Source organism: Taudactylus pleione, unplaced genomic scaffold, assembly GCF_031769625.1.
Source record: "Taudactylus pleione unplaced genomic scaffold, aTauple2 ptg000019l, whole genome shotgun sequence".
Lineage (NCBI taxonomy): Eukaryota > Metazoa > Chordata > Amphibia > Anura > Myobatrachidae > Taudactylus > Taudactylus pleione.
Genome location: NW_028284421.1, coordinates 30,382,044 through 30,408,031, shown reverse-complemented (window position 1 = coordinate 30,408,031; position 25,988 = coordinate 30,382,044). Strand labels below are relative to the sequence as shown.

The 25,988-nt window shown below is 42.1% G+C and overlaps 1 protein-coding gene across 1 annotated transcript in view; it reads left to right on the top strand.

Annotated features, from left to right (window-relative positions):
* The window catches only part of VPS13C (vacuolar protein sorting 13 homolog C), a 452,448-nt gene that overhangs the window by 330,499 nt on the left and 95,961 nt on the right, over window positions 1-25,988 (top strand). Inside the window, exons 61-67 of the mRNA XM_088446402.1 lie at window positions 15,200-15,589; window positions 15,854-15,958; window positions 16,837-17,001; window positions 17,917-18,045; window positions 20,637-20,770; window positions 20,882-21,008; window positions 22,227-22,462. Coding sequence (XP_088302528.1) covers window positions 15,200-15,589; window positions 15,854-15,958; window positions 16,837-17,001; window positions 17,917-18,045; window positions 20,637-20,770; window positions 20,882-21,008; window positions 22,227-22,462 — 1,286 coding nt within the window. The remainder of the gene's footprint in view (window positions 1-15,199; window positions 15,590-15,853; window positions 15,959-16,836; window positions 17,002-17,916; window positions 18,046-20,636; window positions 20,771-20,881; window positions 21,009-22,226; window positions 22,463-25,988) is intronic.

Sequence of the window (25,988 nt, the reverse complement as noted above, 5' to 3'; positions counted from 1 at the left end):
CTTACCTGTAATTTCTCTGGACGGCCAGGGGATCCAGAGTCCTCAGTGGGCTGCTGTATCCCCCAGCCCACTACCAGGGATATAAATTGTCCTCCTATGCAGCCTCATGCATGAAAGTGGTATGAGGAGGTGCATAGGAAGCTGGCTAATGCAGCCAGCTAAGTGGTTTTAGGGAGATCCAAAAGGGCATCCCCTCCGTGGAAAGGGAACCCTGCCCAGGGACCCTGCTTGCCCACCTCTGGAGCTCAGATTCAGGGTGGTAGGCTTGGTCATGTAAGTGATTCCTGGAGGTCCGTTTTGGAGGGAAAACTTTTTCTCTTACAGACAAGATGGAGCCGAGGGTGTATAGAGCCCTGTGGGTGGGCTCCGGCACAGGGGAGTGACCACTCCCCACTGTCCATAAGGGACAATGTTAAACATGCATGTGGGCAGCACATACACTTAAGGTTATTGGTTGGAAACCACAGGGCCGTCTTACCCCCTGTGGTAATGTGTATTGGAGTGGCATAAAAGAAGGCTGCGTGCCTGAATGTACTTCCTTGTATATCCTTTGTGGAGAAGAATTGCTGTTAAGATTTCTGTAAGCTGGGGGAAGGTCTTTTTCAAGACTATTTGCAATAAACACCTTTGCCTATTCGATTGTATCTGCATCCTGTGACCAACAGAATTGCGCAAAACACTATTCCATTCTCCGGCTGTTCTGGATTGAGCCAAGCAATCTCCAAAGCTCAAGCCCTCTGCTAACTACCGTGCAGAGCCTGGTCCATTGCGAAGGATCAGGAGGAAACCGCCAACACCAACCAGGAAATGTGGCCACAGCTAGTCGAAGCATACACAGCAGAAGCGGTTCCAGGTACCGGAGGTAGGAACATGAGTGTTCATAAGTGGTTCCAAACGCAGATGGAAGGAGTTTGGTGGTGGAAGCATCGTTACACGCCCACTGCGCAGAAGGTGGAGTCGGTGACAGGCGGTCACTGACTGTAAGCGGGAATCCCTGATACCCCAAGACCCAGTGGGGAGCAAACCCCAATCTGTGATCGGGAGTTGGGCTGAGGCCATCCGGTCACATGGATTAAGAGAGAAACGTACTTAGCAGTGAGTACCAAAAATATTATTTTCTCTGGCAGGTACTTTACTGTTTGTGTGTTAGGCAATTATTGCTGTCATTTTTCACAAGTGTACTCTGCAGACAAGCAGGTTTTTTTCTGTGAATTATAGCTGAAATGGAAAAATCCCCCAAATCTAAGGGTGGTGCTATGGCAAAGTATGTTTTCTCAGTGTAAAGTTAAACTGTCTTGTGGACAGTGTTCTCATGGGCCTTGTGTGCATACTTTATACTTTCAGATGGGGATCGGTAGCATGTACACTTCCAGTGGCACATTTGTCATGGCAGAGTTTGCGCAGACTCAAACTTTGGGTAGGTCTGTCTCCAAACTGGTGGCGCTTCAAAGAAAGGAGCAGGTTAGAGTCACTGCCTTGCCTGCCCTCCTGGCACAAGTGAAGGATACCATCCCGCCAAGGGCAATGAATTCGAAGCCTTTGTCTGAACCAGCCTGGTTACAGACTTTGAAGCATTAGGCTTCAGGTTTTGCCAAAGTCTCTTTCTATTTGGAGCAGTTCTTTGAGGAACCTAGATGGGCGACTCATAAGTGTTTTTCTTGGAGGATTCGAACTCTGACGAAAAGGATGATGAACTTAAGAATGATGTTGTACCCCTGGATGGTGAGGTTTTGGACTTCTCCTCTGGTATAACTTTTAAGGACCTGAGTAATGCTGTTCAGCAGTCAGTAGATTGTTTAGACTTGGTCCCGCAGGTTCAGGCAGTAGGGCCTTTTAAACGGAAGAGGATGGTTACCTTTCCTTCATCTTCTAATATTTCAGAGCTTGTTGAGGAAGCATGGAAGGCCTCAGATTAAAATTTCTTCATCCTTCGGAAATTTGTGTCCCTTTATCCACTTCCTGGAGATCAAATGTTAAAGTGAGAACTGTATTCTAGAGTGGATGCACCAGTGTCGTGCTTAGCCAAAACCACTTTTAAGGACACACTGGTTAAGAAACTGGAGGATTGTGTTAAGTTTGTTTTATGGGCTCTGGTGTGGCTATCAGAACTATGTTAGACTCAGCGTGGGTGGCCCTGGCCATGGAAAGATGGGCCAACCAGCTCCTGGGAGGAGTTTCAGGCTAATTCCTCTTGGGATTCTTTGTTAGATTTTTCAGATCTGCTTCAAGGCACGGCGGAAGATGTTTGTGAGGCGGTGCAAAATGGAGTCTAGAGTTTCTGCTACGGCTATTTCAGTCCTCTGACTGATTCCTTTTGAGGTAGGCCAGTTGCCAGGGGACAAGCCTCCCAAGGGAGAGGTTCTTTTCTGATTGCTTCTCGGTGCAGCAGAGTAGATCTGCTTGGTCTTGTAGACACAGCACCTGAAGAAGCCTAGTGCCTGAGGGGGTCTCTCCCCACCTTTCCCATTTGGGAGTAAGGGAAGGTCTTCTCAGGGACAGATGGGTAGAGTCCTCAATGGACCCCTGGGTGTTGGTCATCATAACCAAGGGTTACAGTCAGGTGCATAAATATTGGGACATTGACATATTTTGGCCTCTATTCACCACCACAATGGCTTTGAAATGAAACAAACGGTTTCTATATGTGCCTCCCACTTTTTAAGGGGCCAAAAGTAATGGGACAAACTAAACAATTCTAAATCTAACTTTCACTTTTTAATACTTTGTTGCAAATCCTTTGCAGGCAATTACAGCCTGAAGTCTGGAACGCATAGACATCACCAGACGCTGGGTTTCATCCCTGGTCATGCTCTGCCAGGCCTCTACTGCAAATGTCTTCAGTTCCTGCTTGTTCTTGGGGCATTTTCCCTTCAGTTTTGTCTTCATCAAGTGCAATGCATGCTCAATCGGATTCAGGTCAGGGGATTGATTTGGCCATTGCATAACATTCCACTTTTTAGCCTTAAACAACTCTTTGGTTGCTTTTGTAGTATGCTTCGGGTCATTGTCCATCTGCACTGTGAAGCGCCGTTGAATGAGTTCTGAAGCATTTGACTGAATATGAGCATATAATATTGCACGAAACACTTCAGAATTCATTCTGCTGCTTTTGTCAGCAGTCACCTCATCAATAAATACAAGGGAACCAGTTCCACTGGCAGCCATACATGCCCACGCCATGACACTACCACCAGCATGCTTCACTGATGAGGTGGTATGTTTTGGATCATGAGCAGTTCCTTTCCTTCTCCATACTCTTCTCTTCCCATTACTCTGGTACATGTTGATCTTTGTCTCATCTTTCCATAGGATGTTGTTCCAGAACTGTAATGGCTTTTTTAGATGTTGTTTGGCAAACTCTAATCTGGTCTTCCTGATTTTGTGGCTCACCAATGGTTTACATCTTGTGAAGTCTTCTCTTGATTGTTGACTTTGACACATATACACCTACATCCTGGAGAGTGTTCTTGATTTGGCCAACTGTTGTGAAGGGGTTTTTCTTCACCAGGGAAATAATTCTTCTGTCATCCACCACAGTTGTTTTCCGTGGTCTTCCGGGTCTTTTGGTGTTGCTGAGCTCTCCGGTGCATTCTTTCTTTTTAAGAATGTTCCAAACAGTTGATTTGGCCACACCTAATGTTTTTGCTATCTCTCTGATAGGTTTGTTTTGATTTTTCAGCCTAATGATGGCTTGCTTCACTGATAGTGACAGCTCTTTGGATCTCATATTGAGAGTCAACAGCAACTGATTTCAAATGCAAATGTCACACCTAGAATCAACTCCAGACCTTTTTACCTGCTTAATTGATAAAGAAATAACGAGGGAATAGCCCACACCTGTCCATGAAATGGCTTTTGAGTTGATAGTCCCATTACTTTTGGCCCCTTAAAAAGTGGGAGGCACATATAGAAACCGTTGTAATTCCTACACCGTTCACCTGATTTGGATGTAATTACCCTCAAATTAAATCTGAAAGTCTGCAGTTAAAGCACATCTTGTTTGTTTCATTTCAAAACCATTGTGTTGGTGAATGAAGGCCAAAATATGAAAATTCTGTCAATGTCCCAATATTTATGCACCTGACTGTACATCATCAACCTCAAGGGTCTTCCCTCCAGATGCTTTTTCACCACGTTTCTTTCCTGGGACTAGGTGAAGAGGGCAGCTTTAGGACAGGCCATAGATTCCCTGCTCTTCGATTGGGCGGTGGTAAAAATTCCAGGAAAGAAACAATTGAAGGGATTTTAGTCACACTGTTTTCTAGTACAGAACCCGAATGGGTTTTTCTGGACCATCCTCAATCTACGGACCCTGAACTCCAGGCTTTGGGTGGACCAATTTTCAATGGAATTCCTAAGATTGGTAATCTGTGGCATGGAGGCCAACAAATTATTGGCATTTATCGACATAAAGGATACATATAGTCATTTTCCAATATGGGCCTGGGATCTTCTCAGGTGCACTGTTGTATCGGTCCATTGAAGAATTGGTCAGGGTTCAATTATTTCCTATTCTCTCAGCTTATCAATCTTTAACACAGTGACCTTCAATCACTAAGGTGGTAACTGATCTCCGAAAATAATTCCTGGGGTAGGTCCACGGATGCCAGCCTTTTAGGTTGGGGAGATGTGACATTAAATCTTTGCTTGCTGGGGCTTTGGTTCCCATTGAAGGCTGCTTTTCTAATAAACTCAAGCTTCTGGCCATTTCTCTTGCCTTGTCCAATGCTCGGTCAATGGAGAAGACTGCTTGAATTGTTTTCTGGGCAGAGACTTTTGTCCCATCGATATCAGCAGTGTTCATAATGGGTGTAGATAATTGGAAGGTAGATTTTCTCAGAATTCACACAATTCTGCCAGGAGAATGGTCCCTTGACCTGTAAGTCTTCCATCTATTAGTCCAAAGGTGGGGTCAGTGATGGACCTCAAGGACTCTCATCAAAACTTCAAGCTTTGTGCACATTACAGGGATCCAAAGGCCTTGGATGCCATGACTGTTCTGTGGGACTTCAGTCTGGGGTACATCTTTCCCTCGTTACCGATAATGCTTCTGGTTATCAAATGGATCAGGGTGCTTGTCATCCTTGTGTTTTCTGTCCAGTTCTGGTACGCTTACGTTTTGACATTGAACTATTCCAGGTCTGGAATATCTGCATCTTGTGGTGTAAGAAAAAGGAGTATCATACCTAAGGATTTTCGTCTCTTGGTTCCTAGTCTTTCTTCAAGAGGGTTTGGAGACTAGTTTCCGCCTGAATTCCTTAAAAGTTCATGTCTCTGCACTCTCCATGTACTTAGAGGCGTTTGGCCCTTACTGCAAAAGTTCGGACAATTTTGCATGGCGTCTTATCGGTCCAATCCCCCTTTAATTCCATTGTTGCTCTATGGGATCTCAACTTAGTTCTCACAGCCCTTCAACATGCTCATTTCGAGCCATTAAACTCTATTGAGCTTAGGCTTGTCACTTGGAAGCTGGCTGTCAGAGTTCAGCCGGGGATCGGCCGTCCCACCGGCTTCCTCTGACTTGTCGGGCGGCTGGTGCGGCGACGTAGGAGGTGCTGAGCATTCTCCCTGATGCTGGTGTCTCGGGCGGCCTGGTGCGCGGGGATCGGAGTTCCTGTCATGGGCGCCGCCATGACACTTCCTTCTCTGACTATCCTTCCTTCCCTGACAGTCTGGCTGGTCAGCTGACACTGTGGACCAATCAGTGGGCTTCCAGGGGTATATATCCGGCTCCTGTGCATCAGGTAGTTGCCTGAACAACCATTGTCGCTGCTAGTGTTACTAGTGGTCTCTCGTTCCAGGTTCCCTTGCTTCCAGTGATCTATTCCTGTGTGCAGCTATATCATCCATCTCACCAGTGCTTTACCATCTCAGCCTGTGTGCAGCTATTTCATTCATCTCATCAGTGCTTTACCATCTCAGCCTGTGAGCAGCTATATCATTCATCTCATCAGTGCTTTACCATCTCAGCCTGTGTACAGCTATATCATTCATTTCACCAGTGCTTTACCACCTCAGCCTGTGTGCAGCTATATAATTCATCTCATCAGTGCGTTACCACCTCGCCTGTGTGCAGTATACCTCCATTCCACCAGTGCGTTACCACCGTCACCTGTGTTCAGTATACTATCCATTTCACCAGTGCTTTACCATCACAGCCTGAGTGTAGTTACACATACCCACCTCTCAAGCGTCATAATCTCTGGCTGGCTCCAGTACCACTACCCACCTCGTTACTGGACTCTGTGGTCCCTATCTACGTGTTACAGTATTGCACCGTGGTGCACTCTTTCTAAATGGCAACCCGATAGAGTGTGTCCGCAGTGCACACTTCCTTGTACCTCAAGTACAGTGTTCCTACGTGCCCCTTACTGGCACAGACCCATTGGGCCACGAGTGTTCGTCTCTCCTTTTTCCCGCGGGCTTTGGTCACCTAGTCAAAGGACCGCGACCTGCTTACAAGGTGCAGCTCAAGCCCATATCCCGATTGGTGGGGTCACTGGCGAACACGATCTCGTGGGTTAGATTCCGCACCTTTGACTAGGTCTCGCCAACGACCAAGACCCGTGGATGCGGACGTCGTACATTCAGGCCCCTCGCCTCCGTTTCCTCCCGCAGCCTCAGGCCTCAGCTTCCTGAAAACCGCCTCCCAGCGTGACACTGGCTTTTCTTATGGCCATTGTGTCAGCTTGGTGTGTCTGTGAGCTGAGTGCATTGTCTTGTAATTGCTTTTTTCTAATTTTTCATGAGGACATGGCCTTTCTGCGTACCATTTTTTCATTCCAGCCGAAGGTTTTGTCTTTTCACTTGAACCAGGATGTTGTCTTAACTGTATTTCGTCCTTTGCCTTCATCCAGGGACGGTTTGCTTCTCATCTGTATTTGGACAGGACAGAAGGTCCTCTGTTCCAGTTGTCTCAGCTTTCCCTCTCCTGGTGGTGGCTATTCAACGTCCTATGGTAGCAGTGTCCCTCAGATTGGCTGTAGGAGAAAAGGGTGGTTGTTTTCTTGTATTTACCTTTTACTGTAAATCCCTTTCTCTGAATCCACCTGGGGAAATCTATATTTCCTCCCTTAAGCTCCGCCTTGCTTTTTTTGTGGCCAATTCCTGCTGTTTGTAGTTACCCTGTGTTGTTTTTACTTGGTTAAAGATGTTTCACTGTGTTTACTGACCCCCTGTTCGGGCTTCTTTTAAAGTTGTACTGACAACTTCCGGTGGGCGGGGCATCCAGCATGGCCGCCTTTTAGTTCTGTCCCTGACTGAGAGCTGGAGATCTGTCTGAATCCTCCTAAACTGAGACTTATACGGCTATATTATCTGGCCCATTATTTGGCCCTAGTGGAGAGGAGTTGATTGATACCTCCATTGCCTCGGAGGACTTTTCAAGCACCGAAGTCTGGCTGAAAGTTTATCGACATACATGACCGCCTGACCTAAAGGCGCGAAACTGAGAGCGTGAGGCTTGGAGTGGCTTGTGAGACAGGTTACTCTGATAAGCGGCTCTCCCCATACCCCATTCCTTTACCTGGACACAGAGGGTGCCTTCCGGCAAGCTACCTAGAGGGGACCTTGGACCGCTGATTATACAGCTCCGTATCTTAAGGGTGAGGTTCTGCAGCATCAGGAGAACGGGCAGAAGACACCGCGCTATTAGCGCTGAAAAGACCAACTCCTTACCTGACAGTCTGGAGCGATATCGTGGGTCTCCATTGCCGGGGTGTACTCTACTTGATCTTGGTCCTCTTGCTGAATTGCGCAGGGTCCTCCGAAGTGGGTGTCTGGACTCTACCTGACCCTCTGATACCACATGACTGCTGTTAACCGGGTGATGATTCTAACAGGCGCACAAGAGCGGCTGATATTTAAAAGTTGGTGAAGACGGATAAACCCCTGCCTGGCTGCTCGTAGTGCTGCAGGTTACTGCCTGGTGGTGTGTCCTTCATTCTGAAGACACAGCACGATGTGATTCCACTGACCCCCAGGTACTAACGCTGTATTGTCTTTAACATCTAACTAACATCCCCTCCCTACCCTGCCCTTGGTCTCAGCCCCCCTTCTGTGTGTTCCTTTTTTTTTCTATCATTCCCTTTTTCTATCTATCATCCACCCCAACTGCAACTTTCCTCTAGCTGCCCACCTTATTTACCCCTCGTTTTGCAGTCCCTTACCTGGAGCTACTTTGGTGACTGACTGAGCTGCGTGTCAAGTCCTGTCAGATAAGACAGTTGCAGAACTATTGAATATTATAAACACAAGGGAACACTGTTTATATCTCCCTAATTGAGGGTACAAAGATACCCTTAATTACATTCTATAATTTATACTCTGATGTAGATTGTATGTTATATTGAGGATTATTGCTTTTCACTTTTGGGAGAGTTTAGGAGAAATATCTTAAGGTTTGTCTCCACCTAGTGGGAAAATTTATAATATTTTCCCTGATACACTAGTCTAATTTCTGTGCTCTATATTTTGTATTTTATTATACAAAGAGGTATTTACTGTAAAATATTTGCAATTCATATTGCTTTTTCACTTTTTCTCTGGAATCTATTAGCGTCACCCTTGTATTAAGTGTACTAAGATTGTGATAATAGGATTTTGGGTGCAGTCAATCTAGGTACAGCGATATTGCAATGTAGCTCTTAACAATGTAATTTATCCACGACGTATAGGGTTGTGAAGCCACTCTAGACAAACACGGGTTTATCTAATAAATTCCTCTACTTGGCTTGAAGTATATAGCAGGCAAGTCAATTAAATTATCTTATTTAGCTTGCCCGATACAGGGCATGGACAGGTACATAGAGAAGCTTAGACAACCGCATAATTCAGATTCCTCAGTGGAGACAACCATGGGTAAAACTCGTAAGAAGTCCACTACACCTACTTCTCCCCCTTCACCCCCACTGTTTTCTACAGATGGTTCGACAGGGAGCCAAGCAACAGGTTCTATTCAGTCCATATCTGTCCCATCATCAGAGGACAATGCGAAAGTTACAATCAAAATGTTAATGCCTCTGCTAGATAAAAAATTTGAGGATCTTCATACACGATTAGTCGCGCGTCTCAATAAAATAGATGCGAATACATCTAGGATTGCAACAGTAGAGCAACGCACTAGCGATTGTGAGGACACAGTACATGCTTTACAAGTAACTATAGATCGACAATCACAAACTATCCAGTCTTTATCTACTAAACTAGATGATGTAGAAAATAGGGATAGAAGAAGCAATTTAAGATTTATAGGGGTCCCGGAAGCTGTTAAAAATCCTCAATTGATGAACTTCCTCAGTATTCGCATTCCTCAGGCTTTGGGGATTTTTGACGAGGCTGAAATCCCACAAATTGAAAGAGCACATAGAATAGGCCCAGAACAACCGGGAAGAGATCCCAGACCCCGACCTGTCATTGCTAAATTTTTAGATTTCAGGGTGAAGGAGAAATTCTCATGGCTTATCGTACCAGACAGCCCCTCATGGTTGATAATGCAAAAATCTTGATCTTTCAAGATTTTTCTGTAATGGTGTCACAGAAGCGGAGAGAATTTTCTGAAGTGTGGAAAATGTTGGTGATGCGAGGTGGGGGAGGTTGCCATTTTTTTCCATTCTTTTTTTGCTCAGCCCTTGTGTTTTGGGAATAAGCAGTTCTCTGTGGATATGTATTCTTTCGATGTCAATCCATGTCTGATCAGCTAAATAGAGGGGTGGGACCTACTGTCCCTTCGCATTTTAACTTGGTATCTTGGAATGCGGATGGCCTTAATACACTTGGCAAACGTAAAAAGGTTGTGACTCACCTGCGTCGCCTGCACCCAGACATTGTACTATTACAAGAAACACACTGGAAACAGGGGGAGGAGGGTACACTTCGGGCTAGGTGGATAGGGGAATGCATTACAGCGTCATATACATCTAAATCGAGAGGAGTGGCGATATTATTTAATAGAAACCTAAAGTAGAATATCTTCGATAAAATAACAGACCCAGAAGGGTCGATATCTGTTGGTGGACCTGTCTGTAGAAGGACGAAATTACACAATACTTAACCTATACGCTCCAAACATATCCCCACACCAATTTTTGGCTAAATTGTCTCAGATACTGGCACGTAGGACAGTACACGAACTTATACTAGCGGGCGACTTTAATTCAGTAGATGATCCCAGTGTAGATAAATCTCCATCAGGTAATAGACCAAACACACCCTCATGGCACTATATACAGTCTCTTAAGACGATACATCAACTTTCTGACCCATGGAGACTAATACATGGTACAGAACATGCATACACTCATCTCTCCTGGGCTCATCAATCATTATCTCGGATTGATTTTTTTCTAGTCTCTGTCAAGAGTTTGGAGGTCAGAGATACACGAGATATTAATCTCGGATCATGCCCCAGTGTCCTTACCTGTGGTACGATTCTTTGACTTCTAAAGATCGCCTATGGCGATTTCCAGATCATTTGGCTAAATCTGAGGAGTTTGGACAGTTCCTTAACATGTCATGGTCCAATTAGTTGGACGATAATGTGGAACATTGGCAGGACATAGTTCTGTTCTGGAGTGCTTCCAAGGCTGTTATACGATGCCATGTTATCCAGTATGTGTCTAAACTTAGGAGTGAATCAAGGAAACAATACCAGGATTTACAAGATACAGTGGCCTCATCGTTCCGACAATATCAAGCACATCAGTCCTCAAGTAACCTAGAGGAGTATCTCCAAAATAAAAAACTGTTGGAGTCCTTCCTATCTGCACAAGCTAGGAATAGTCTAGACTATACTAAACAAATGTATTACAAATGGGGCAATAAACCTGGCAGACTCCTGGCACTCATGGCTAAACCGTGGGCAAGGATGTCTTTTTTTACAGTGATCAAAAACCCTTTATCTACACACCTGTCTACCAAAGAGATTTTATCCCATTTTCACGCTTATACTAATCTTTTATCAGACGATTTGATGTGGAGGGGGAACTACAGGAACAGCTATTATCAGAGGCCGAACTACTGGTATTGTCTCAGGATCAGCGAGAGCTTTTGTCTAGGGACATTTCAGAAGAAGAATTGCGAAACGTTATAACAGGACTTCTCCCACACAAATCACCTGGACCTGATGGCTTGTCAGGCTCTTATTATAAAATATTGAAAGATAATTTAATACCCACTTTGGTAGAATTATTTAATAAGATTTTACATGACAAACCAGCCTTTCCTTCATTTACAGATGCATACACAACATTAATTCCAAAACCAGGAAAAGACCCATTATTAGTGGAATCATACCGCCCGATATCACTATTGAATTCAGATTTTAAACTGTTTGCCAAGATAATGGCCAATAGGTTACAAACTATGATGCCCAATCTGTTAACCCCACATCAAACAGGATTGGTTCAAGGAAGACATCCTGTTAGAGCCATCCGTATGGCTTTGGCGGCTACAAGTCAAAAAAGACCGTGCGGCATGTTGCTCAGCCTTGATACGCATAAAGCCTTTGATTCAGTGGCCTGGCTGCATCTATTTGCTGTTTTAGAAAAAAGAGGCTTTGATTCTTTATTTATAGAATACGGAATTTCTACTCTCATCCCACTACCACTCTGTTGGTTAACTGGGTTCGTGGGGATCCGATTACAATGTATAGGGGAACCCGCCAGGGATGCCCCCTTTCCCCGTTATTCAACCTGTGTATTGACCCTTTATTTCGCACTCTACAGAATTCGTTAGAATTCCGAGGCATCAGGGTGGGGGGTGGAGGAAATTAAGCCATCTACCTTCGCGGACGACCTGCTATTATATATTGATAAACCTGAGTTTTCCCTGGGGAAGATATTGTCTAAACTTTCAGACTTTGGCAAGATATCGGGATATGAGGTGAATTTGTCGAAATCGGTGGGCCTTTATCTACATCCAGATATACAAGTACCACGTTGGGGTTCTCATCTACCGTTGAGATGGGCTAAGAATAGCTTTGATTACTTGGGGATTCAACTACCCAAATTTCCAACTGAACTGTATAAATTTAATTTTTGAAAAGCCATCGTGCAGATAACAAGGGAACTGGAGGGATGGAAGCATCTATGCTTATCCTATATGGGTAGAGCCAATCTAATTAAGATGGTAACTTTCCCAAGGCTGCTATATCTTTTCCAAGCTCTACCCCTTCTTTTGACCCAAAGGGATCTTTGACTGCTGAACTCTCTCTTCAGAAAATTTATTTGGAAACTCAAATGCCCAAGGATTGGGTTAATTAAGCTGCAGCAAACCAAGGCTAACAAGGGGATCAACTTTCCTCACATATTAAACTATAACCATGCAGCAATTTTAAGGTATCTTCGAGATTGGATGCATGACCAAGATCTTTATGCAAATACCTCAATAGAAGGCCAATTTTTGGAAGATTGTAACTTGATAAGCTTTTTACATATGCAGGATGCAGAAATCCCGAACCATATACAGGATAACCCTCTCTTATGGTCCACTCGTAAAGTGTGGCATATCCTGCGCCACCGTGGTCAGATGAACTCTTATAAGTTGGTATTTCTACCTTGTATAGGAAATCCAGAATTTCAGGGGGGGTAGAGCATCATTTCCCTTTACCAAATTATATAAAGAAGGATTGAAAAATATAGGTTCCTTTCTCAACTTGTCATTAAAACGCACACTTAATTATCGGGAGGCATTGGAAAAATTTCCCACTTTTCGTAACCATCCTCTTAATTTTATGCAGGCTAAACATTGTGACTTCAGTCGTTAAATGTTTTTCAGATTTAGATTGGGACAATGTATTTAATACCTTGCTCCTCTCGGAACCGGCAACCAAAAAGGCAATATCTATTAACTATTCCTTTCTACGAATACCAATACAACATGAGGTGGTGCACACTGGAATGAGTAGGTGGGCTCAGGTGATTCCCTCTTTGTCATGTGAGATTCTAATAAAAACCCTTCTCTTATCACGTAATTTACTCCCGGCTATCCAATATCAGGAAATGTTTTTGAATATTTTTCATAAAGCATATTTCTCCCCACATAGACAATATTTAGTGGGCATGTCTTCCTCGGCCTCCTGCCCTCGCAGTCAGTCTGATATTGCTAATTTGTACCACTACTTCTGGTCTTGTCCCCTTCTGAGAACCTTTTGGTTGAAAGTAAGAAAATATGCAGTTGAACACCTAGTGAATTATGTGCCATTTACTGATGTGTGGGCCATATTTGGCATACTTCCGGAGAGTCAGCGAGTGGCAAGGGGTGTGTGTGGGCGACTCCTCCTTATCATTAATGCGGTGGCCCGTAAGGCTATACTTCAGACATGGATTAACACTTCTCCACCACCTGCGACTTTTTAAAGAAAAGCTTTTCCAAGTATTTAATATGGACTGGATTGAGACTATATTGGAGAAAGAGAAACGAGCTAAAAAAATGTCCAAACCTGGGAGAGCTATATTGATACTCTGACCTTAGTGCAGAAGCATAGAATCCATGATTCATTGAAATTTACCACATGGTATTGCCTGCGAATGACCTTTCGGGGATCCTCCGATTAGGTTGAATCAGTAGAGTATATGGCTTTAATCCCCAGGACCACAGCCTCCTCTAACACAGTGTGTTTTTCATTTTTGACTTCTCGCCCCCCCACCCCCCCCACCCCCCCTTTGGCTTCTTAACCCTATGGCTGCACACCTATATAGCTTGGGCTCATGGATCGACTTAGAGACTCAAGGGAAAAAGTTTAATATAAGTGCAATAAATAATATTGTTGTATACTCGGATGACTTTGGATATAACAGAGATTAATCTGTTTTACTGTAATATTTGAGTTTACATTTAAAATAATCAGTTATATAATTAGACACAGACAAAATAAGTAAAATGATGTAAATGTTTTATCTAATGATCAATCATATGACAACTGACAATTTTGTATGATGTGATTTTATGGTGTTTCAATAAAGAAAAATTTTGAAAAAAATAAATAAAATAAAGTTGTACTGACTTCTGGGGGTCACAGAGGTGAGGAGCTTCTGTTTAAAGCTATAGTTTAAGTGCCAGCCCCTATGGTCCCCTCCAGCAACCCATGGTAGCAGTGTCCCCTAGATGGATTCAGATAAAGTGATTTAATGAGAAGTACAAAAAAAATAAAAATCCCCCTTTCTATCATTGAAACGATTTTCTAATTATGCAATATAAATGCCCACCTGTCAAGGCAGATGTATAGAGTTTAGAAGACTGAAAATGTTTCCATTATACTGTGTGTGTATATATATATATGTGTGTGTGTGTGTGTGTGTGTGTGTGTGTGTGTGTGTGTGTGTGTGTGTATATATATATATATATATATATATATATATATATATAATTTTATAAAGAGGAATTAAGACGTTACATATAATTCAAATGTATAGTCACTATGTTCTAAAGGGAAAAACATAAACATACATACCTCCTGAAGGATGTAGGTGAGGCTAATTGGAAATAGCCCAGATCAGACGTTCCCAAAAGCAGTCCTCAATGCTCCCCAACAGTTCATGTTTTAGAGATATCCATGGTTGAGCACAGGTGGTTAAATCAAATTGACTGAGGTACTAATTAAGTGTCCTGTGGTCAAGTATGGATATGCTTAAAACCTGGACTGTTAGGGGTCCTTGAGGACCGAGTCTGGGAACCTCTGGCAACATTGAATTGAGGTTCCTGTCCAGTATGGTGAACTGTCCATATTAAATAGTCATTTATTATTCATATAGACAAACACATGTGTGAGTAGCTTTTTGTGCTTCTTAATTTGGACACGATAGATTTGGCTTTGTGCCATACAATAAGTACTATATGTACACATCTGAAAATGAGTAAGCCAAAGAATGGCTAAGTGCTTGATGCACTCTGCTATGACATAGGATAGACATGTGTTTCCCTAACCCGGTTCTCATGGCCCACTCACAGTACAGACATTGAGGATATCCCTGCTTCAGCACAGGTGGGTAAATCAAACTAACCCAGGTAATAATTAAGCCACCTCTGCTCATGCATGGATGTCCCTGGTACCTGAGCTGTGCGTAAGCCATGCGGACAGGGTTTTTGAAACACTGGGGTAGACATAGGATGGATTTTATATTTGGGGTACAGTTGCACCTTTAATCCTGAAAAGAATTGCCATTCAGTTTAATCACCTGATATTTCTTATACTTCATTTTAGGGGACTGCTGAAGCTCACATGTTGCCTGAAGGAAGCTCTTGCGATGTTCTGCATTCACGAATCAGTGGTGAGATCATGGAGCTTGTCCTGATCAAATATCAGGGCAGGAACTGGAATGGGTTTTTCAGGGTCCGTGAGGGTCTCCCTGAATTTTTCCCCCTCTGTTTCACTGCTGAAACTTCTGAAGTTATGACTGTGGATCTCTCTGTGCATGTGGAACGTGTTGGGAATCGCATGGTACTCTCTGTCTTTAGTCCCTACTGGATTATCAATAAAACATCACGCATCCTTCAGTACCGTGCTGAAGACATTCATGTGAAGCACCCGTCAGACTACAGAGATGTCATACTTTTCTCATTCAAGAAGAAGAACATCTTCAGCAAGAATAAGGTGCACAAAGCTATTTCTTAGGGATTGTTAAACTAGCAATAAATTGGATATAAATCATCCCTTAATTTCTGCTTTCAAATGGATCATAGTTAAAATATAGTGGTGAAGATTAAGATCTTGCTTGCACTCATTTAAATTTTTTTCAGTTATCTGTGTCTGCTTTGGAAAATGAGATGTAAAAGTTTATTTTTTATAAATCTAAGGGTTTTTCGGTTATGTATTCAAATAATCGTTTCCTGCTTTTGTTTTTCTTGTTTAACACAGGTCCAGCTATGTATTTCCACAAGTTCCTGGTCAACTGGATTTTCTCTGGATACGGTTGGAAGTTATGGCTGTGTGAAGTGTCCTGCTGGAAAACTACAGTACTTGGTGAGTTCTAGTGTTGAGCCTGCTTTGAATGGCTGGGCATTGACTGGCTGTTATGGATAAGACAATATTTAGTGTAGACATTGTTTTTTTTATTGCTATAGGTAGGATATCAGTTAAATGGAAAATGCACACTTCAGGTATTGACTAAGTACACCAGCAGTATCATACCAATCGATGGTCCTATTGTGAGCAATTTTCGTGTAAAACTAGGTACACACTGGAATGATGGGCATTCGAATCATCGGAACGAATGCCCATCAACAGTGATTGTGCGTCCACTCTGAACGACTTTAATGAATAAGGTAACGATCACCGTTACGTAATTCGTTAACAGTGCACTGGCCGCTAGCGATAATGCTAGGTTTGATGTGCAGCACATCAAACCTGGCGACCACAGGAGAGCGCAATCATGCGTACACACTGAACTATGTAGACGATATATAATGACAAAATGGCACATCGTCCTGACATCGCTCCAGTGTATTTTTAGCTTAAGATTACCAAATTCAAAGTCCTCAACCAGTAACAGCTGTCATTAGTAGAGAAGAACTTGGAGAGAAAACACACATCATCTCTCTCTGATTTAAGTTTGGATACAATAGCTTACATAGTTCCTCAAAATATATCTAAGAAGTGGCTATGTATCATATTTTGACATGCTAGTATTTTGATGAAATGGCATCTTGATAATGAGTTTAACTTTTTTTCACTGTTAGCCATTACATTTAGGTGTATAACTGACATCTCTCCTTTTCATAATTGATTTTTTTATTTAGTACACTGAAGTTAATTTCGAAAGATTTTGTATATCTTTAGATGTTCTTCAGATGGCAGTGTGACTTAATATCATTATTTTTATTTTGTTTCCAATTGTTAAGGTTGGAGTAAACATTAAAATGAGCAGCTTTAATTTGACCAGGATTGTTACCTTGACACCTTTCTACACCCTTGTGAATAAATGCGAGTTGGAGCTTGAGGTGGGGGAAATCGAAGCAGATGGCTCTTTGCCAGACCTGAAGTGGCAGTATGTCTCGTCTTCTGAGGTATTATTATTATGATTATTATTACATTTTATTTATAGGGCGCCACAAGTGTTCTGCAGCACCATAGAGAGAACAAAACAATAAGACAATACAGGGAAAAACAGTACAGAACAAATAGCACAAAAAATCTCGACATCTCGAGGTACAGGTGTATATTCTACAAAATTTTCCAACTTTTCTAGGATATGTGTGTACAATGTGCTGTATATTTGCTTGACCTGTAGCTTGCTGATGTACACAAACGGACCCTCCTTTGAAGTTATTTTTATTCAACTGTGATATATAGTTCCAAGAATGAATTTAAATTTGTATGTCAAAATATTCGGCCTAGTTGTGGTATGTTGACATTCATCATGTAGACACTGATGAAATGACGACATAAAAGAATTTCGACAAATTGTTAAGGGTGACTCAGCTGTTGCCTGTTGACATAAATTTTCGACATTTGTGATGTCAACATTATGAATGTCGACATTGATATTTTTCCCCTTACAACTACATTGAATGTAGTCCCCGTCCGGCGGTCAAAATACCAGCACCGGAAACTTGACAGCAGACTGAATCACGGCTCCACAATCCTGACCACTGACATTCTAACGGATGTGTATTAGGGTTAGGCACTAGGGGGGATGGTTATGGTTATGCTGCAAAAGGGAAAGCCTAGCTTTAGGCTGTGGGAGGAGAGGGTAAGGGTTAGGTTGCAGGTGGGGAGGGTTATGGTTGGACTGCGGGAAAGGTGGGGAAGAGTTTAGGGTAAGAGGCTAAATAGAAAATTCTGTCAGTATTCTGACCGTCGGCATCCTGACCACCGGAATCCCCTACCCAACCCGACTAAATCTCCAATATTCATTATTAAACCTATACGTTTTCTGTTGTAGGTCCTATGTTATAAATTATTTTTTTTTATTATTTCAGTGTGTACCATTCTGGCCTGAGAATGTGTCTGGGAAACTCTGTGTGAGAGTAATTGGATGTGAGGGAACATCCAAACCATTTTTTTTCAACAAACAAGACAATGGCACTTTGCTTATCCTGGAGAATATGGTGAGTCTTGGATAGGCAAGCTATGAGAGCAACTACCTTAGGTGTAGAGATTGCCATTTCATCATATTCTCACTAGAAAGTGAGTATAGGACTGCAGTCTACCAAAGACTAGAAAATATCATCATTTTTAGTATACGTTCACAGAAAAGGTTCTCCAGTTGCAGAGAAGTTAGGAGGAAAACTACTTTCTTCCTCCTCTTTAACCGCAAACTATTTAGAAACTGCTGCTGTCCTGGATGTGTTCGCTCGATTCCTCTAGATAGTGTAGAGTTCCCTGCTGTTTAGGACCAACGCGTTTCACACACACAGGTGCTTTTTCAAGGATGTTTTGGTAATGTCCGTTCAGGGGTTTGGATGGCTTACTTTAAATTCACTTTGTGAACTCTGCAATAGCCTATGCAAAAAAACTTGGGCACTCTAGCTGATGCTTCTATTTGCGTTGGGTCCCCACAGGTGAGCGCGAAGACTAGTCTAGGTTTTTGTTGTATTCCCATAGCAGAAATGCACAATAACAGGAGTCATGAATAACAAAAAGATATAGCGATAAGAAAAAAAAAAAAAAAGAGTGGTTAAATGGTAGGGGTTTCTGCCTGAAAATGTATAGATAGGGCATCCAGACCTTCACAAAATGTTCGGGAGTGTCGTGTAGGGTAGAGGTGATGGGTTCCATACGATATGTGGACCTGATAGCATTTATAGCAGCTGACAATGTAGGAGAGGAGATCATTTTCCAGTGGTAGGCAATTTTACATTTGGCTGTGTTTAATCAATTTCTGTGTTGGGTGTGAAGTATCTGGGATGGGTCAAGAGAGCAGTGAGTTAAGGGGAGACCTCAGGACTTGGGTACCGACATCCACCCAAATATGGTAATGAATCTTTTTACAGTAATTTTTGAACCTGTGGACAGGACCACCAAATGTGCAGCAGGGTACCTCACTGTCCATATGTGTGCCAGCATAAATCAGAGGAGGTGGAGTAAACAGAGCAGAGATTGACACCAGCTATAGTAAAGCTAAAAGGAATTTTCATTAATACGCAAGGAGATGGATCTTTTGGCTAATCCTGTTATAATTTTTGAGCATTCTTCAGGGTCCAGACTCTCCCTCACATCCCACTCCCAGGCCAGCTCATGAACTTCATATAGGAGTTAATTATGAGACAGTATTCTTCAAATTTAAAGGCAGATGCTAAATGACAAGAACTAAAATAAAACATTAGAATATCATTGAAAGCATAACATAACTTGTAAAATGTATTTAGAAAAATAATATATAAGCTCCTTTATTGATGGAGTGGTGGAAGCGGGGCTGGCAGAACGTTTCGTCTTGCCGCATGTTTGATGTACTCCACACTGCTGGCCCTAACTGTCCCTCCCTTACCGCTAGACCTGGTCCGGTCAGCAGTGCTCCGTGTTCTCCTCCTTCCACCACTCTATCAATAAAGGAGCTTAAACATTATTTTTCTAAATACATTTTGCAATTTATGTTATGCTTTCAATGATATTCTAATGTTTTATTTTTTTTCTTGTCATTTAGTGCCTGACTTTACTTTTTACAAACTGGCTGCTGATTATTTCTGACACAAGCGCAGACAACTATTTTATATTTTTATGAGACAGTATTAGCTGATAGCTACAGTAGTCGAAACAAGGCCCTTGGGCGGCTGATTTCAGCGACATAGTGATTCTATAGGAGAGCTGGAGGAACAGTAGTCCCTCACACAAGAGAGTGATAGAGATGTCGGGGTTGTAAATATTGCTAGAAAACGTGTGGGGAAGGTTAAGTCGGGATATAAGAAAAGTCCGGGAATCTGCGTAAGGGGGCAGTGTCTAAAGGAAAGAGAATATTCTACCAGTAGTGGAAAGCTTGATGGTCTAACCCGAGAGGAAAAGCAGGTTATTCCATATTGGGACCAAATAGATTGTGAAGAACGAAGTTGAGAAAAACAAGTACAGAAGGAGAGAGTGAAAAGCAAAGTAGGAAGAGCATGAATAGTAAGTGGGTGGTTAGGAGAAGGGCACCATAATAGATAAAATGGAGAATATATCGTCAGGGCATCAGCTTATATGTCACCCAGACTCTTTGGCACAGAGGGGCACGCCAGTGAATGTAAGGAGAGAGATGGACAGCTCGTTAGTATAACAAGTTCAAGGACTCTTAGAAGGTGATGTACCAGCTCAGTTTTTATTGATACGTAATAGTATGGTGATTTTATCAGAAGCAAAATAGAGTTATTGGTCGTGTTCACTATTAATAGCATCAGACTATTTTTGGGGGGGTTTTTGTGCAATTGCAAAGTAACCATAGGAAAAGTTTACAGACATGTAGTTGGTTTTCATGATTGCTGTCTGATTTCCCTACCTAATAGACATAAAGTAGATATAATCTGTTTTAACATATAAAACAGATTATAATTTGTTTTCTAGTATAAAATGAGAATGTTTTTGCTGCTGCTCACAAAACTATGAAATCATGACTCATCATAGAGGTGTACACCACTTCTAGTCATGTCATACTATGGTAGCTTTGTTTTTTATATGTATAGTATGGTTGTGCTAATAAATATTAACACACTCTTGCTTTAATTTCCAGAATACTGGACTTATAGTAGATATCAGTATTTCAGATCACTCAATAGTGATTAAATTCTCAGATTACTATGAAGGTGCTGCACCTGCACTTATCATGAACCATACACCTCGGGCCAATCTGACATATTATCAGAGGTAGGTCTATTATGTAACATGGTCTAGCAGGCAATGAAAGACTTATTTTTTTATTGTGGTTCTGCCATTGTCACCTCATCTGTGTTTGTTTTTTTAAATTGTATTTATCAGTGGTGCTGAAATGGAGAAGGAACTTCGTCCAAAAGAGGCGAGTTTGTTTGCATGGGCAGATCCAACAGGAACGAAAAAGCTGACATGGATATGTAGTCAAAACAAGGGCGAGCTTGACCTGCTAAAGGTAAATTAGCTAATTTATGGGTGTTCCGTGGCTCTACTCAGGTGGTGGTAATTTTTTCACGCATTTTTTTTTTATTAAATCTTATATAGTAATATACTGATATACTTTGGAGTGTAAAGGGCACAAACTTCAAACTAAATTTGTTTGAAAGCTGGCTCGTCCCCCTCTATATCTCATCATACCAAGGATCCTTCGGAATTCTGTTTTCATTTTTGTACCCAGCGATATGAGCACTGTCTTTTTGGCTGCAGGGGCGGTTTTGTAGGTATTGTTTAATTATCTAGTTCACCTTTGCGACGTTCACTATGAGAATTCTGCTGGATGATGCAGGTAGAAGCTCTCCATTATTTACGTCTGCACCCTTTTTCTCCATGCTCCTGGAGGGAGGCATTTTTGGTGTCCGGGGACCTCTGGGCACCGTGTGCTGAATAGCCACAGATGCCCAGGACGGTGACTCTGGGAATCACACCTGGATTTTAAAAGCAGCCCTGTCATTCTCTCTGCTAATGAGACATTGCTGGCTGCGTCCCACTATACGTGATGTCTGGTGACTGCCTGTGGGTTTATAGGGGCCTTAATCTATGTTTGTGCCCTCCACACTGTCGAGGCATATAAGAATGGCTTTACTGTGGCAAGCTGCAAGTCTGTCCTGGACCTTAAAACTCCCATGCTCTCCTCCATGGCAGGTCTTCCTAGGGAAAATCCCAGCAAAATCACCCTCAGGCAGCCATTTCCTTTAGGGAAGCTGCAGTGGTCATTGACTGCAACAGTACTAACTCCTTGCTGTGATGACAGGTTTACTTGCTGTGCAATTATTAAGTAAAGTGTGGAGCTTCATGTTACATTTTCTCTGATTTTCATTGTTCTCATAAGTCTGGACACTGTACCGATGTTTCCTCTTTTTTATGGACACACATTTTATATTGTCTGTCTGCCAATTAACTATTGCCGCTTCAAGTTTAGGGGTCAATCCAGTTGTCTGGGATGATCTGGTAGGGGCAAGTCATCACTGCAACAGGTGCACCTTATGGCAGCACAAACTCGCACAAAAGTGCAGCTGCAAGCAAAATTGTGTAAATTCGGGCTCAGAGCAGGCCGCAAGGGGTGCAAGTTCAGGTGTCATTGCCGGCGTTTTAATGCTATGGCAACGACGCACCCTTCAAAGAACATTTTCTTTAGTTGTCTACTTAAAATAATTTTTTTAAATTGTACTTTTAGGATGAAAGTGGTCAATTTGCATACAGCCAGGACACCCAGATTCATTGGGTATCGTTCCTTGATGGGCGCCAGAGAGTTCTGCTTTTCACAGAGGACGTGGCTTTGGTGACCAAAGCACGTCAAGCTGAGGAAATGGAGCAACCTGATCAAGAAATAAACATATCAATCCATAGCTTGGGACTTTCCCTTATCAACAATGTGAACAAGCAGGAAATTTCATATATAGGGATCACAAGGTAACTCTTGCATTTACATTTCTTTCATTTTTAATATAAAATTGTATTCAAGAAAGCCATATAAAGTTTTTCTCCCATTTTTCTTTTTGCCTTACAGTTTGCATGAAATAGCATAGTATGATATTAAGTGAATTACCACAAAATTCTTATAGCATTGATATGCATTTATTTTTTGGAGAAATACTTATGATTTTTGCATCAAGAGTGAAAAATGCACACATTATTTTTCTGCAAATTTCTATCTTAAAAAAAATGGATTAAAATTGTACAAAGCTTTTGTAAATTGCCATCATATCACCAGCGCTTGAATTGTCTTATAATTAACCATATAATAGAGATGTATACATTAAATAATTTAGACCTGGTTTTGTTCCCACCATATTAACAACAACTACCAGTAATTTCCAGTCAATTTTGGCCACCTCACAGCTCACAATATTGTATTCTCCAATATTTGCCAAAGTTTGCAATGAGCTGGCTTAAGTGACAGAGTAGCGGCACAAACACATGGCAGTTTAAAAGAAAATAACAAATCTATGAAACATAGTGGCACAGCAGTGGCAGACAGGATGGTAGTTTAATAAACTATATGACCATATAGAATGTTTCTTTTAATCAACAACTAAAAGTAAAGCCTAGTAGTAAAAAATATAATAAATTACTAAAACTCTTCTCCAAACAGCAAATCACAGGCCTCAGGCCAGTACATGAAAGTGGGGATAAGTAACAGGCTAGTATTCTTTACACCAATACTGCAAGGTGGGCAAATCCCATAAAAAAGTTATGCACAATTAAATTGTGCTTGGGCCCTCCCACCCATCCTTATGTTGTCTATTTAACATGCACTGTTTAATAAACCAAGCACTTTAGCGACAGGGACTGCCACTTTTGTGGCTGAAGTGCTTGGTTTGTTTAGGCCCCCACAAAAGAAAAAAAATTGGTGGTTTGTGTAAACTAAGCAAATAATGGGTTTAAGGCTAACAGTGTTAAGCATTGCTGAAGATGTTGTTACCCTTATCACTGTTGTTGTTGTTATTATCATCACACAATCTTAACTCATGCACACTGGAATCCACTGTTACTGTTTGTAATTGCTGCAAAGGTATTCCTCTTTGAATCTGTAGTTAATTTAGATAAATCTCAGTTTTTCCACTTTTTTTGGAAGTAGCCTCCTAAGCCAATTGCTCACAAGGTTTCCAGCTGTGCTATATACTCTTTCCGAGTAAACACTGGAGGGTGGGCAACTTAAGTAAACCAAAGCTAGTTTGTACAAGCTCCACATTGTCTTTTTTTCCTCCCAGTATTCAAAGGGACTGTGTGACCTGCTAATTTGAACATTATTATTAAAATAATCCTCCACCATTCTATTGATGTCTACTGTATCAGTTTGAGTCACGGTAGAGGTGTTAATAATTTAGGGCAATTCTTTGAAGCCTGAGCCGATGTCTTAATGTTTCATTCTGGTGCGCAGAGTTGACTCATCATCACAACTACTGGTGGGTCTCTCTGAAAAAAGTCAGTATTTCCCTGGTAGCAGCAGTTGCAGCAGAAACTGAAGCAGGAGACATCAATTTGTCATGTGCAACTGAAATAGACTAGTTGCTCACAAGGAGTTCTTTGCATTTCTTAAGATCTGTGTTAGTTAGAAAAAAAGACATTACATAGGACTTAAATTTAGGCTCAGGCATGGTTTTCAAAAATGGACTGATCCATATGGAATTGTTGCAAACACTTTGGTCCTGGCAAAGCGAAAAAAAAACTTGATCTACAATTCCAACATACATTTTGCCTTTGCAAATTGGTTACAGGTGGACTACATCCGATCGCTAAAGAGGAGGTTAATGATGAATGTGTTAGCGGTGGAGATTGCATGTGCTGGTATCTATCCATGCTGCTGGTGGCTGATGCTGGACTAATTGTTATTATATATGATTTTCCAGATTTTGATAAATAACTTGAATGAACTCGCTGCATATGACATAACAGGGATGGTTAACGACCCTATCTCTATTTACTTTGGCATTATAAATGCCACTGATGTCTTGACAATGTTGTCAGGATTTGGGTAAAAAAAATCCACATGGAAGAGGAGGATTTTTTTTGATCTTTTGCCCAGGCATGACAATGCTCTTCTTATCACTGGAATGAAGTGCTGCCACTGGTGGCTGGTTGACTTTGACACAAATAACATAATTCTCCTGAATTTTTTCAACTTGGTCTTGTCAAACACATTCATCATCAACATCCTCATTAGTGTTAGATACACAATTATTACCCTCATCCTGTTGCACTTCCAAAGTAGCATCTTCAATTCTAAACCATCATCATCATTAGTTTTCCTCTCATTTCCAGAGGGTTCATAAATGAAGGCTTCTCTACAATTCGTGTCAGAATCAGAAATGTCAGATTTGCACATAGCACTCGTGGACACTGTTAAGCTGGGTACACACTATACAATATATTGGACGATTTTTCGTTTTGACAACAAATCGGCCAGTGTGCAACATTCTGACCAAGTCTGCAGTGCCGCAAACACTGCAGCTCTCCTGACATGCAGAGAGCTCTCATGCTGTGAAGGTGGTTGCAATGGCTAAATTATTCAAACCCATGAAACTGCATCTAAATAGTCCGTCACGCCTGCGTTTTTATAACCCCCGCCCTGTTACAACTCACAAACGCTGACTGCGAGTAGTACCTCTTCATGAGCGTATTCGCCGTGCTTTTGCTCATATGCATTTGCAAAAATTGCTTGATCTGCGAAATCATCGGCTTTGCATAAATCTCTGAATCAGGCCTCCAGAGCAAGAAGGAGGTGCATGTGTTACAGAAGGTGCCTGACTGTGTTTGGTCCTGGCTTTCAAAATTGGCATTCTAGTGCATGAAAGAGCAGTAGCAGAACCACAACTTGCAAAAAAAGGCCATCGTCTGAGCCCTTGCTTTCCACTGTGTGTGGTGTATGGCACGCTGGCAATATTACATTCTTCATTCAGCCATGCTGGACACTAAGATGATTGTGGGTATAGAGTGGATCAGCAGAGCCTGAGCACCAAACAGTAAAATTTTCTCTCCCAGCAGCATAAGCTACATCTCCCCTATACCCCACTCCCTGAGCACTGATAGGCCAGTTGTTGCTGATAAGCAGCCTCATTTATTGTAACTTATTTTTAGTTACTTTTCATTTCTATTATTCTCTGAGCGGGGGCTGGGTGGGTGTCATAATTGCCCTCACTGATGCTCCACCACCCCAATCACTGCGACCAGTGCGCTGGCAACCGGGTTAGCGTCACCACCCAGCTCCTGAACACCCTTCGGAGCACAGCCACAGTTTTTCCTCTCTCCTGTTCCAGCAAGCATAGAGGCCATCTTCTACCTGCAGTGTTGGCTGAGAGAAAGAGGGACACAGTTGGGCTCCTGCCTCCCCAGTATCTTGCTCCCGTTGCCAGGTTGTAATTGTCTGCTCCTCCTCCCACCTATTGAGGTCATGTTGTTAAGCTTAGTGCCCATTACTTTGGCCTTGACTGTATTT